The sequence below is a fragment of the Carcharodon carcharias genome, chromosome 10 (assembly GCF_017639515.1).
Source record: "Carcharodon carcharias isolate sCarCar2 chromosome 10, sCarCar2.pri, whole genome shotgun sequence".
NCBI lineage: Eukaryota > Metazoa > Chordata > Chondrichthyes > Lamniformes > Lamnidae > Carcharodon > Carcharodon carcharias.
Window position 1 is genome coordinate 62267235 of NC_054476.1, and position 14025 is coordinate 62281259.

Genomic DNA, 14025 nt, shown 5'->3' on the forward strand with positions numbered 1-14025 from the left:
CATATGTGAAGAGTACTGATTGGTTGGCAAGTGGATTCTGATTGGTAGAGGCGTTACCATAGATAATGCACCAGTGATGATGACTGACAGTTAACTGCCAAGCATTGTTTGAAATTTAAACCAGGCAGCTTGACCCTGAGGAATGAGTCAGCAAATGGCTGTCACTTATTTTGTTTGGCTGAAACAGGTGCAACGTGTGTACATGTTCTTTCTGTCTGCAAAGAACGGGGCCCTCAGTATTACTATATGTAGCTTCCAATACACACAAATGGTCTACACTGCGAGCCCAACTGACAATCTTAAATTGGTTGTCAGCATAATCCTTAGCACACTGAGGGTTATTTAACAAATGTTGTCCAATCACAGAATCACATCTTATGTTGGACGGTGTCTTTTGAGTTTTGTAAGCACAGCCTGGTTAGGTACAGTCTATGCCCTGCCTGTTGCGATCAGCGGCAGGGACATACTGTTTGACAAGATCTGCCAGTGTTTGCCAAAGTGTGTCTTAGATGGAATGACACCTAACCTCCTACCCCATGCATATTTCTGATATGTGGATGATAAATCTGCAGCTGCATGTAATAGTTCCTTACATGTCTTAATGGGTTCAATCCTGCATGAAAATTCACCTTTGAAATGGAGCAGTCAAATAAACTCCCCTTTCCTTGACGTACTAGTTGAGAAATCTGCCAGAGGGGTCACTTCCACAGTCTACCACAAGCCTATGCTCACTGATCAATATACCCTTTGGATTCTTACAGTCCCACATTCTATAAGATTGGCCTTAATTGGCAACCTTGTAAATAGTGCCCGAGCCATTTGCTCACCATGCAAGCTTGATTCTGAAATTGGGCACTTCAAAGGCATCCTGCAGGGTAATGGCTACCCTGATCAGATCATTTCACTCTGTATATCACACACTCATGAATAGGCCTAAGGCTGTCACTTTTTGGCTACTTCAGATTACCCTGGAAGGGCAAGGTATCTCAAAAACATGAGCAACAGGTGAAGCTAGCTGTTTCACGCTGCTACTATGCAGTAGCAATACGAGTGGTATTTGCCAATAACAGGATGCTGCCGTCAAGCCAAAAAGACATTCTGCCTATCACACAAATGAGTAATGTGGTATATGAATTTCAGTGCCAGTGTGATGCTACATATGTAGGCCATACATCCCAAATATTGGTGGATTGTATCAAACAGCATGTCCCAGCTGCTGTTCGCAATGGGCAAGGTACAGACCATACTCAGCCAGCCCGTGCTCGGAAAACTCAAAACATAGTGTCCAGCAATAGATGCGATTCCGCGAATGGACAAAATTTGCTAAAAAGTCCTGTGTGCTAAGAATTACATTGACAACCAATTTAAGACTGTCGGTTGGGCTTGCAGTGTGGCACATTTCCATGTACTGGAAGCTACATATACGCAAGGCCCTGTTCTTTGCAGACAAAGAGAACATGTACACACATTGCACCTGTTTCAGCTAAACAAAGCAAGTGACAGCCATTCGCTGACTCATTCCTCAGAATAATGTTTTAACCAATCAGAGTCAAGCTACCTGGTTTAAATTTCAAACAATGCTTGGCAGTTAACTGTCAGTCACCACCACTGGTGCATTCTCCATGGCAATGCCTACCAATCAAAGTATGCTTGCCAACCAATCAGCACTCTCTTCACATATAGTATAAATTGTTGTTTTCTCCTTATATCAGTAACCTTGCAAAGTGTCCTGATGAGTGCAGGACAAAGAACTTCGACGTCTCTTTTCTCAGCAGTTTCAATTATTGCAAATATTTAGAGCATAGCAATACAGAGAACTGGAAAAAACATTCTGATCCATTTGGCTGATACCAAAGTTCATGAAACACGGCTATGTATTCACTTTCATAACCTTCAATTGTTTTTTCATTGCAGAACCATATAACTGTCTGAATTGGGATAAACTATTTGTTTCCAATGTCTAAAAACAAAAATGATCCATTAAAAACAAAATTCAGATTATTTATGAATGGGATCAGTTTTTCATCCATCATTACTTAACATCACATTTTTCATTCATCCCTTTGTGTCACCAACAATTTTACTTTCAAGGAACCAGTATTGAGATCTACATTAGTAATAAAGTACCCTTAGCCTCTCCATTGCTAAAAGGTAACCACTTTTGATAGGCGTACAATGAGTCTTTGAGTAAATAACAGAAAAGTTAGAGATAACAAAATGCATTAGCAGGTATAAAGGTTAACTAAAACACCTCAAACCTGCAAAGAAGCAAAATAAAATGCGAACAGGAGAATCTGGCATGAAAACAGATCATAGCTAAAGTTGCTATGAGGTCATTTAGAGTTGCAGGTGCATAGGAAAGGAATTATCTTCTTAGGAGTTTACATTGACTTTGAGTGAACAATGTCAGGGGACTTTTATTTTCCATTTCTAACTAAAGGTCTCCTTCCAAATCAATAACTTGCTTTTCTCTTATCAGATACTGCTTGAATATGTAAATTGCAAATTTTGCAGGATTTTCTGATTTTATTTCAGATTTGCAATTTTCACATTTTCCCCTTTTTATCCCTATATTTTTTTTCCTCTCAAAGAACGATAAATGTTTGTATTAATCACTCAGGGGCAACTGTTTACTAAAATTCAAACATGCTGCCAGAGACATGGAGAAGCCAAGAAACTATATAAACGTTCAACAAACACATCAGCAAATCATTCAGATCGCAAAGGTGAAAATCCAAACCATGAACCTGCCTTGTCCCTTCCGAAGATGTCGGCGAACCAACTGCATATGCCAGCATTTTACGTTTAATTTCACTTTACTAAACTGTCACTTTATTTTTAAGTAGGATTTCAGTAAAGTGCACCCATCAAGATATCGTTTCTAACCTCAACACATCAATAGTTTTTAGTTTAGACAGATCTAATCTTTCTTCTATAAACATTTGAAAACTTCAACATAAGAAGATCCAGGGCCAACCCACACTCTTCGGATTTAAGTTCTGTAAAAGTGGATTCCGACCATTTACTTCAACACTTGAGGATCCCCCCACCCCCTAAAAGGTCCCAGACAGGACTCAAGTCCGAGCTGACTTTAAGCTGCCGATTCTTAGGCAGCGGTTCTCTCAGTTCATGGGTCGGGGAAAAGAGGTTCACCTGGTTCCTCCAACTCGAGCCAAGACCCGAGGCCTGCCAGCAAATCCCAGCCACACTCTGCTTCCCAGGCCTTAACTCAAACACTCCACTTCCCCCAACTCAGCACAACTCTTATACCCACAAACTTCCACTCACTCACCTGATTAAACTCTTCATCCGCGTAAATGTCGATCAGATCGGCTCCCTCGGCCATTCCCCCAGCCTCGCCGCGCGCATACGGACAAACACCCGGACAACTTTCAGAGAGGGACCAGGCCGCATCGGAGGGACGGACCCTCTGGTCCGCGGACACCGGCATACTTCCGCCCCCCTATTGTCACACGGAATCGACTTTTGCCCTCCTAGTGACATACGGAACCCACTTCCGCCCCGCTCACCGTGCCTGCGGATCACAGAAGCCCTTCAAGACAGCAGTTCTCCAGCAACGGGCTGTCGCATTACAGAAGCAAATTGCATTGTTTTCCTGCCCCTTTCGCCAGTGATACTTTCCAAAAAACCTAGAGTAACTGCTGTTACCTTGAAGAAGGTGGAAGATGTCGGTGGTGCGGAGTGTGAGTAAAAGCGGCAGAAAAACGGAGGAACTGGGTTTAAAATTACCTTTCAGAAAGGAGATATGGGCCTTGGAAAGGGTGCTGCGCAGAGTCACCAGAATGATGCTGAGATTCAGAGAGATCGGGGTGTCCTAGTGCATGAATCACAAAAGGCTTGTATGCAGGTATAGCAGGTAATTAGGATAACAATGTTATTAAACAAAAAAACTGCGGATGCTGGAAATCCAAAACAAAAACAGAATTACCTGGAAAAACTCAGCAGGTCTGGCAGCATCGGCGGAGATGACAATAACAATGTTATTGTTTATTGTGAGGGTAATTGAATACAAAAGTAGGAGGACGCTGGTGAGAACATATCTGGGTTTACTGTGAATAGTATTGGTCTCTATATTTAAAGAAGGGTATAAATGAATTAGAAGCAGTTCAGAGGTTTACTAGACTAATATCAGGATTGAGTGGAAAGGTCGGACAGGGTAGGCTTGTATCCACTGGAGTTTAGAAGAGTAAAAGGCGACTTGATTGAAACCTTTAAGATCCTGAGGGGTCTTGACAGGTTGGATGTGGAGAGGATATTTCCTCTTGTGGGAAAACCCAGGGTCACTGTTTAAAAATAAGGGATCACCTATTTAAGACAGAGATGAGGAGAACTTTTTTTCTTCAAGGGTAGTGAGTCTTTGGAACTCTTCCTCAAAAGGCAATGGAAGCAGAGTCTTTAAGGCAGAGGTAGATTCCTGATTTTTTTTCTATTTATTTACGGGATGTGGGCATCGCTGGCGAGGCCAGCATTTATTGCCCATCCCTAATTGCCCTCGTTCATGTAAGAGTCATTGTTGTGGGCCTGGAGTTTCATGTAAGAACAGCTCATTTCCTTCTCTAAAGGACATTAGTAATCTAAATGGGTTTTTATGACATTCAGTAATGGTGTCATGGTCCTCATTAGACTTTTAATTCCAGACTTTTATTGAATTCAAATTCTACCATCTGCCGCGTTGGGATTCGAACCTGGATCCCCAGAGCATTACCCCTGGCTCTCTGAATTACCAGTCCAGTGACAAAACTGCTATGACACTGCCTTCCCATAAGCAAGGGGGTGAAAGGTTGCCGGGTATAGGCGGGAGGTTACAATCAGATCCTATTGAATGGCAGAGCAGGCTCCAAGGGCCGAGCGGCCTATTCCTGCTCCTAATTCGTGTGGTTGTATGTACTGGGGCTCAAAGGGTTTAAGTTCTGGAGGACAGATTGCTAAAGTTGAATTAGCTTCCCTTGCATCGAAAAGATTCAGCCTTAATTTAATCAAGATCTTTAGAATAATTAAGAAATTCAATAGGGGAGATATGGAGAAGGTTTTTCTTCTTGTGGGGGAATCCAAAGCAAGGAGGACACAATCTGCAAAATAAGAACCAGTATATTCAGAAAAGGGTAATAGAATTCGGAAACACTCTCCTTCAAAAAGTTGTGGATGCTCGGTCAATTGAAAACATTAAAACTGAGATTGATGGTTTTCTGTTAGTAACGAATTAAAGAACCAAAATGATTCTAGATAACTTACAGGATTAGCCATGATTGAGCTGAATGGCAGAACAGGCTCAAGGGGTTGAATGGCCTACTCCTGTCCCTTTTTCTGATATGAAAGGGGAAAAAAATCATTCTGTGCAATCCCAATTCAATTGCGCCTTCAATATGTGCAACTCTTGAGATTTTTCACCAGCATCGGGATCACATTCCACAATTTGGTTTGTTTTTCTATGAAAGCTGCAAGCTGGTTGCCTTGAACATGGAAAAATTTAACATCACAATAAAAGAAAATAATGCAAACATGAGAAATCTGAAATGAGAGAAAATTTACAACAGTTCAGTAATGGAAAGAATTTCATTTTTAGTCAGAGCCCTGGATGATTAAAGTAGTAGTGATCTGGAATCCATTGCCTGAAATGACAGTAAAAGCAGATATATTAGAAACTTTTAAAGGAGAATTTGATAAATAGTTCTAGGAAAGAAAATCACAGGGCTTTGGGGAAAGAGGAGAGTGGGACTAATTGGGTAACACTTTCAAAGCACTTGCACAGGCACAATGGGCTGAATGGCCTCCTTCCATAGAATGGTTATGGTGCAGAAAGAAGCCATTCAGCCCATCGTGTCTGCACCAGCCAATAATGAAAAAGAAACTAGCCGCTCATTTTAATCCCACTTTCCAGCATCTAGTCTGTAGCTTTGCAGGTTACAGCACTTCAGATGCAGATCCAGGTTCATTTTAAATACATTGAGTATTTCAGCCTCAACCACCAACTGAGATAGTGAAATACAGGTGCCCATCGCCCTCTGGGTGAAACATTTTTCCTCATGTTCCCTCTAATCCTACGACCAATCACCCTAAATTTATGTCCCCTGGTAATTGACCCCTCAGCTAGGGGAAACAAGTCTTTCCAGTCTCCCTTATCTATGCCCCTCATAATTCTGTACACCTCAATTAGGTCATCCCTTAGCCTCCTCTGTTCTAAGGAAAACAACCTTATCATATCCAATCTCTCCTCATAGATGCAATTTTTAAGCCCTAGCAACGTTCTTGTAAATCTTCTCAGCACTCTTTCCAGAGCAATTATGTCCTTCCTGTAATGTAGTGACCAGAACTGTACACAAAATTCCAGTTGTGGCCTAACCAGCGTTTTATACAGTTCCATCATTACATCCCTGCTTTTGTATTCAATACCTTGCCCAATGAAGGAAAGCATTCCATATGCTTTCTTGACCACCTTGTCCACCTGTCCTGTGGACATGCACTCCAAGGTCTCTCATTTCCTCAACCCCTCTCAATAAGTTCCCATTTATTGAGTATTCCCTTGCTTTGTTTGCCCTCCCCAAATGCATTCCCTCACACTTTTCCAGGTTGATTTCCATAAAATTATATGATCTAAAGCTACATACTCACAGTTATGACCTACTATGTGTTCACCCTCCACTCTACCATTGGTGGCTGAAACTTCAGCCACTGTACCACCATTTGTAGGTGACTCATTGTATTATTTGTGCTCCATCAGTCAAACTACTCTGCCTCATGGTAACTTGGACAAAAATTATTATAATGAAAATTTGTGACTGATATTAGGCTCTGATTTCAGTTTATTTGACACTCAGAAGTTGATAACCAAGAGATATGTAACTGGTCAGGAAGGGATTAAAATGCTGAGGCTTGACAGAAAATCCATCTTGTCCCTCTGCAGCTTCTGAGCCAGTCAAGACAAAGCCTTATACGTACCATTCTTGGTGCTTGCTCTGTCCGCGCATATCGTGGAGATACTCCTGATGATGAAATGAAAGACATTTTTCAGATTCTGCTTCCTCCATGGGTAGAGCGAACCAATGAGCCAGCAGATACAAAGCGAGCACGCCTGCTGTACGAGAGCCGTAAGCGGGGAATGCTAGAGAACTGCATCATACTGAGGTAAAAGTGGATTTTGAATTTGAAGATCGGCATTGTCATCTGCTTTAGCATTTAACTCTCTGGCAAAGACATTGTTACATGGTTGTACTGCTTTTTTCCCCTCATGTTTCTGGTGGCACTTTGCCTAATTAGGTATTATTCCCCATCTAGTTCTGAACTGAGAATGCTATTTGGGACAGTGTAGAGGGAGCTTTGCTCTGCATTTCACCTAATTTGAGAATACTTAATATAAAAACATAAAATGATGGAAATACTCAGCAAGCCTGGCAGCATCTGTGGAGAAACAGTTAATGTTTCAGGTTGCAACCTTTCATCAAAATATTTTATACTGGTACTAATGCAAACTATGCTAGTTAGAAAATAGTCCCCACGCTTGCCAAAATTAACCACAGATGTATGACACTGAATGAGAACAAATTGCCTAAGTGTGAAATAAAAACAGGAAATGCTGGAAATATCAGCAGATCAGGCAACAACTGTGGAGAGAAACAGAGTTAACATTATAGGTTGATGACCCCTGTTCTGATGACTCTGGCTGCATGGTACACTGGCATTCAACTGGAAATAAAAGCAATATATTTGATTATAATGTATTATGCCTGATAACTTTCTTATTTCAGTTTCTTTGCCAAAAAATATCTAAATAAAATGACAGAGAAGCAGCTGAGCTTGTACGATAAACTGATAAATCAACCAAGCAATGACTGGGACATTTACTACTGGATTACAGGTATGTACAGATCCAACAATGCTCCCTCTTCCCTGCCCTATTCCCCAACTTCTGATTAGAAGGTAACCAATTGTTACATGTTAGTTTCTGAATTTCTTTTTCATTTTAACTTACCCCAAAAAAGTAATTCCCAATCTCTAATGGTTCAGTGGATAAATGTGGCATGTTGTTGTACCAACATTTACAGAACAGCAACATGTCTGTACTGCACTGTTAGCTGATAACTGGGGCATAAATCAGAGCATTTTAATTAGTCTCACTGTCTCAGCCCTCAGGAGGGAAAAACTGGCTAAGGATACCACTGTTGATAATGCACACTTAAGAACAAGACATAGTGCCAAAGAGCAGGAACTCCTTACTGGCACTGAAGCAAATTGTAACAGTTTTCCCACTATACCAGTTGAGATCAGCTAACTCAGCGCATGCTGCGGATCAAATTGTGTTCTTTCTGGGTGCGACATAAAAATCAGTCAGAAAGGAAGTTGAGGGAGGAAAACATCCATTACTGTTGCAGTGTTTTGTGCTTGAACCTGCAGCTTGTTTTATAACTTTTTTCCAGGACCTTGTATTAGCAATTTATGTTTATTATCCAGTAATTCCTTAAGATGTTGATGGGAGTCCTCAATCAGCTCACCTGTAATATCCTTAACAGTCAGGTAGATACCCATTGTCTAAACTCAAGTATGAAGTAAAACTGTTTTCCTCAGATGCTGAAGGGCTGTTGACGATCATGAAGTTGTATCCCAAAAGACAAGCCATCAGGAAAGGGAGGAAATCCACACTGCACACATAACCCAAATTAAATTTCTTTTCAGAATTTAATCTTTAGGTGGGAATGTTTCAGGGTTGAAGAGGGTATTGGGATCAGTCTATAGTCTCGTAGTCAATCTGGAGCTTAGACACACCGTAGATTGTGACCTTTGTTTTTATCATCTTCATCCAAACAGAAACCAAGCCAACTCCTCCAGAATTTGATAATGAAGTAATGACCTTGCTGAAGGAATTCACCAAAAATCGCAACATGGAGCAGAGGATAGGGCAGCCTGCTCTCGATTATCTCTTTGAGAACAAAAATTAAAATTGGATTATTTTGCTCATAAAAGGTCTGCTGACAAGACTTTTACTCTAGATCACTTGAGTAAAACTAAACAGAAACTCGGAAATTCAAATCTTAACTAGTTTATTACCATTAAAAGTAGCTGAGGTAGCACTGGCTATTTTTGAAGTGAATGAATCATTATCTGTTTGTGTATAGAAGCTGAGCCGATGGGATCTTATCCAGCAAAGTGCCAGCTCTGAAATATGAATAGTTCTGTGTCAGAATTGATTTGCTTCTGTCAATATCTGTCACTGAAATTGAACTATATATGGTCTTGTATAGAAAAAGTAAAGGATTTAAGTTGATGCTTTGAAAATAAATAAGCTTGTTTTCTGAACGATGGTCTGATCCGTTTTATAGAATCACTGAATGGTTTCAGCACAGAGGGAGATCATTCAGCCTGTCATGTCTATGCCAGCTCTCTGCAAGAACAATCCACCTAATCCCACTCCCTCTATCAAAAATAATTTGGTGATTCGGTGCAGCATGTGGATGGCATTGGACTGAGTTACTCAGGATCACCCTGTCATCTGAGCAGTGTTAGCTGATCTCAGCAGAAGATTATGATGGGTTTCAGCAACGCCACCCCCTTCCCGTCATCTTGTCAAAAATTACTTATAGAATCAAAAGTTTATGGCATGAAAGGAGGCCATTCAGCCCATCATTGTCTGTGCTGGCCAATAAAGAGCTATCCAGCCTAATCCTACTTTCCAGCTTGTGTGCAAGCTTGTAGGTTGCGATACTTCAGGTGTATATCTAAGTACTTTTTAAATGCAATGAGGGCGAACAAGGAAAGCTAGTGTTTGATCCCTTGCATTTGATCACTTCTGAAAATCAGAGCGCAAAGAGGATCATGTCGATCACACAGTAACTCCTCACTTAAAGTTATAGCTGTATTTGAATAGCCTGTCACGTGTTTGTGTAAAAGTGCTTACGAAGACCTGTTCAAGGTACTAAAAGACCTTTGCTGCCAACAGAAATGCATAACTGAAAAATTGAGGGGAAAAAGTGCTTGCATATAAAAGTCGACAGTGATCACTGACTCTTTAATTGTGCCTACCTGAAATCTGCTGGAATGTCACAGCAATATTTTAGTAACTCTTTTGAGTACAAACCCATTTCCATCTGTTTCAGATGAAGTTACATGGTTTCATAGTCTACCATTGTGAGATTTGAACTCTTGATAGTTTTGCCTGTGAGATTTGAACTCTTGATGAAGTTACATTGTTTCATAGTTTCCCATTGTGAGATTTGAACTCTTGATCTTGGGGTTACAAACCCAGTACCATAACCACTTGGCTATTTAGGCCAAGCCTAAACATTTTGACTGTTGGCACTGCACGCTTGACCACTTGTAGTAACTCTTTCGAGTACAAACACATTTTCATCTGTTTCAGATGAAGTTACATTGTTTGCCATTGTGAGATTTGAACTCTTGATACTCTTTCGAGTACAAACCTGTTTCCATCTGTTTCAGATGAAGTTATATTGTTTCATAGTTTGCCATTGTGAGATTTGAACTCTTGATACTCTTTTGAGTAAACCTGTTTCCATCTGTTTCAGATGAAGTTACATTGTTTCATCGTTTGTCATTGTGAGATTTGAACTCTTGATAGTTTTGCCATTGTGAGATTTGAACTCTTGATCTTGGGGTTACAAACCCAGTACCATAACCACTTGGCTATTTAGGCCAAGCCAAAGACTTCACCAGGACAAGCATTGCCATTGTGAGATTTGAACTCTTGATACTCCTTTTGAGTAAACCTGTTTCAGATGAAGTTACATTGTTTTCATAGTTTTGCCATTGTGAGATTTGAACTCTTGATCTTGGGGTTACAAACCCAGTACCATAACCACTTGGCTATTTAGGCCAAGCTAATGTAACTCCTTCGAGTACAAACCCATTTCCATCTGTTTCAGATGAAGTTACATTGTTTCATAGTTTGCCATTGTGAGATTTGAACTCTTGATACTCTTTTGAGTAAACCTGTTTCCATCTGTTTCAGATGAAGTTACATTGTTTCATAGTTTGCCATTGTGAGATTTGAACTCTTGATACTCTTTTGAGTAAACCTGTTTCCATCTGTTTCAGATGAAGTTACATTGTTTCATAGTTTGCCATTGTGAGATTTGAACTCTTGATACTCTTTTGAGTAAACCTATTTCCATCTGTTTCAGATGAAGTTATATGTTTCACAGTTTGCCATTGTGAGATTTGAACTCTTGATCTTGGGGTTACAAACCCAGTACCATAACCACTTGGCTATTTAGGCCAAGCCTTAAAAATCTTTTGAGTACAAACACGTTTCCATCTGTTTCAGATGAAGTTACATTGTTTGCCATTGTGAGATTTGAACTCTTGATACTCTTTCGAGTACAAACCTGTTTCCATCTGTTTCAGATGAAGTTATATGTTTCACAGTTTGCCATTGTGAGATTTGAACTCTTGATAGTTTTTCATAGTTTGCCATTGTGAGATTTGAACTCTTGATCTTGGGGTTATAAACCCAGTACCATAACCACTTGGCTATTTAGGCCAAGCTTATAAAGAAGATGTAACTCTTTCAAGTACAAACCCGTTTCCATCTGTTTCAGATGAAGTTTCATTGTTTGCCATCATGAGATTTGAACTCTTGATAATCTTTTAAATGAAAACCAAATCAACAAAATTGGGATAAATCAGGCACAGCCCCTAATTCAGGTCAGCTGTAAAACCAAGAACAAAGTTTAAAGGAAACTTACAAACTTTAAATCAAAATGTGATTAAAGGGGTCAACAAAACACCCCAGTCCCCGTGGTGCCCACCGAGCACGGAAGGCCTCGAGAGTGCCAGCAGACACCGCGTGCTCCTTCTCCAGGGACATCCGGCAGCGAACGTAGCCGCGGAAGAGGGACAAACAATCGGGCGGGACTGCCCCCGTCGATCGCCCGCTGCCTGGACCTGTTAATGGCCAACTTGGCCAGGCCCAGGAGCAGGTTCACGAGGAGGTCCTCCTCCTTCCCGACCCCCTTCCGCACCGGGTGCCCATAGATCAGGAGCGTGGGGCTGAAGTGCAAACAAAACATCAATAAAAGGTTTTTCAAATAACTAAAAAGGGAGTGCAGCCTACAACACCCTATGTATACATGGTCCACGGACTCCACAAGACCGCAAAAAGGGCATGTGTCCTGAGAGTCCGTGAACCTATGCATCCTCTTATTATAAGGGACTGCTGCATGCAACACCCTCCAACCCAGGTCCCCGATAGAAAGGGGGAGGACACCTCCGTAGAGGGCCTCCCATCGAGGGCCTCCGCCGCCGGACGGCAACAAGGCACGCCAGGGCGTGTCCGGTCGACGGACAAGGGCGAGAAAATGGAAGGTGTGCAGCAGCAGTCCATACAAAAAGCCCCTCTTTGCTGTGCCAAAAGGCACAGAGGGCATGTCCCCGAGGTGGCTCATATTGCGGGGCACCAGCACCCGAGGGAGGGTTCGGGGCTTGGGGCCAATGTGGAATTCCGTCCGAACAGGGGAACGCTCAGACGGAAGACCACCGCGCACCTGGGCCACCTCAAGACCCAAAATAACGTCGGGTCCGAGCACGACCGTTCTCAGGTCTTGGATGGCATCGGCTGCGACCTGGACACTCACAGACGCGCGTCGTGCCAACTCCTGCGGGAGCATCCAGCCCAGTCCTCCGCCACCCAGCACGTCCCCGATCCTGGTCACCCCTGCGGCCACAGCCCTCCTCTCCGCCAACCACTGAAAAGGACGGAGGGGCGGATTCCTGAGCAGCGGCTCTCTGACGATAGCCGCTACTCCTGACGGGGGAGAGCTGCGTCGCGAGGCGACCACTTTCCAGACTTTGATCAGGTCCTGGTAAAAGACGGGCAACGCCTGCAAGGAGCCACCAAGGCCCAGCTGTTCTATAAACAGGAGCTGCACGTCATAATTCAGGCCGTGCACCTGACGGAAGAAATACGTCATCAGGGCACACCATCTAGGAGGAGGCTCAACGTAGAGGTATCGCTGCAGGGTCTGAAGGCGGAAAGTCGCCACCTGTGTGCGTAGGCACACTAGCGCCTGACCACCCTCCCTAAGCGGGAGACTCAGAACCTCGGCAGCGACCCAGTGCAATCTTTTGTCCCAGAAGAAGTCGATTAACAATCTCTGGATTCTTGTGACAAAGTCCGGGGGAGGGGTCAAAGTGACCAGCCGATACCACAACATGGCGGCGATCAGCTGGTTTATGACCAGAACTCGACCCCGGTAAGATAGCACTCGGAGCACTCCTGTCCAGCGCCGCAGGCGAGCGGTGACTTTCGTCTCCAGTTCCTGCCAGTTTGCCGGCCAGGATTCCTCAGCGGGGCAGAGATGGACCCCCAGGTAGAGGAGGCTGGTCCTGCTCCAGGTGAAAGGCCTGAGCTCCTCGGGTAGGGGATCCATCTGCCACTGACCGACCAGGAGTCCAGAACACTTACCCCAGTTGATCCTGGCAGAAGAAGCGGCAGAGTAGACCTCCTGGCACTCGCGCATCCTCCGCAGGTCAGCCGGGTCACTAAACATAAGGAGCACGTCATCGGCGTAAGCCGAAAGGACCACCCCGATGCCCGGCCCGCGCAGAACCAATCCCGACAACCTCCTCCGCAAGAGGCGCAGGAAAGGCTCCACGCAAATAGAATACAACTGGCCAGACAGGGGGCAGCCCTGACGTACCCCTCTCCCAAAGTGAAGGGGCGCCGTCAGGGACCCGTTAACCTTCACTAGACACTCCGCGGCAGTGTACAGAAGTCGGATCCGGGCGACAAAATGCGTCCCGAACCCGAAAGCTCGCAGAGTTCCGAGTAAGTATTCGTGATCCACCCTGTCGAACGCCTTCTCCTGATCGAGAGACAGGAAGGCGCTCGACAGACCAGCCCTCTGGGAATGGTGGATGATGTCCCGGACCAGATGGATGTTATCATAAATGGTTCGGTCCGGGACGGTGTAGGACTGGTCAGGGTGGATCATGTGGTCCAGCACGGTGCCGAGCCGAGAAGACATGGCTCGGGCGAAGATTTTGTAGTCCGTGCTG

At 43.4% G+C, this 14025-nt stretch overlaps 2 protein-coding genes across 3 annotated transcripts in view; one reads left to right on the forward strand and one right to left on the reverse strand.

Moving 5' to 3' along the window:
• LOC121283240 (cleavage and polyadenylation specificity factor subunit 6-like) overlaps window positions 1-3417 on the reverse strand; it is a 58565-nt gene extending 55148 nt beyond the window's left edge. Inside the window, exon 1 of one of the 2 annotated variants that reach the window (XM_041197584.1) lies at window positions 3293-3417. In XM_041197584.1, the coding sequence (XP_041053518.1) occupies window positions 3293-3346 (54 nt within the window). In that variant the 5' untranslated portion in view covers window positions 3347-3417. The remainder of the gene's footprint in view (window positions 1-3292) is intronic. The other variant, XM_041197583.1, reaches the window with a different exon arrangement.
• An 80-nt stretch (window positions 3418-3497) lies between these two features.
• On the forward strand, window positions 3498-9309 carry sdhaf2 (succinate dehydrogenase complex assembly factor 2). The gene is made up of 4 exons (XM_041196545.1): window positions 3498-3704; window positions 6923-7143; window positions 7764-7873; window positions 8821-9309. Exons 1-4 carry the CDS (start codon window positions 3687-3689, stop codon window positions 8949-8951), a joined length of 480 nt encoding a protein of 159 aa, XP_041052479.1. The 5' UTR covers window positions 3498-3686; the 3' UTR covers window positions 8952-9309.
• The last annotated feature ends 4716 nt before the right edge of the window (window positions 9310-14025 follow it).

What these genes read in the sequence shown, in the direction of transcription:
- sdhaf2 (XM_041196545.1), top strand. An exon ending in GAGAACTGCATCATACTGAG is followed by an intron (nt 7,144 to 7,763) that starts GTAAAAGTGGAT and finishes TTCTTATTTCAG; the next exon opens with TTTCTTTGCCAAAAAATATC. An exon ending in CATTTACTACTGGATTACAG is followed by an intron (nt 7,874 to 8,820) that starts GTATGTACAGAT and finishes TCATCCAAACAG; the next exon opens with AAACCAAGCCAACTCCTCCA.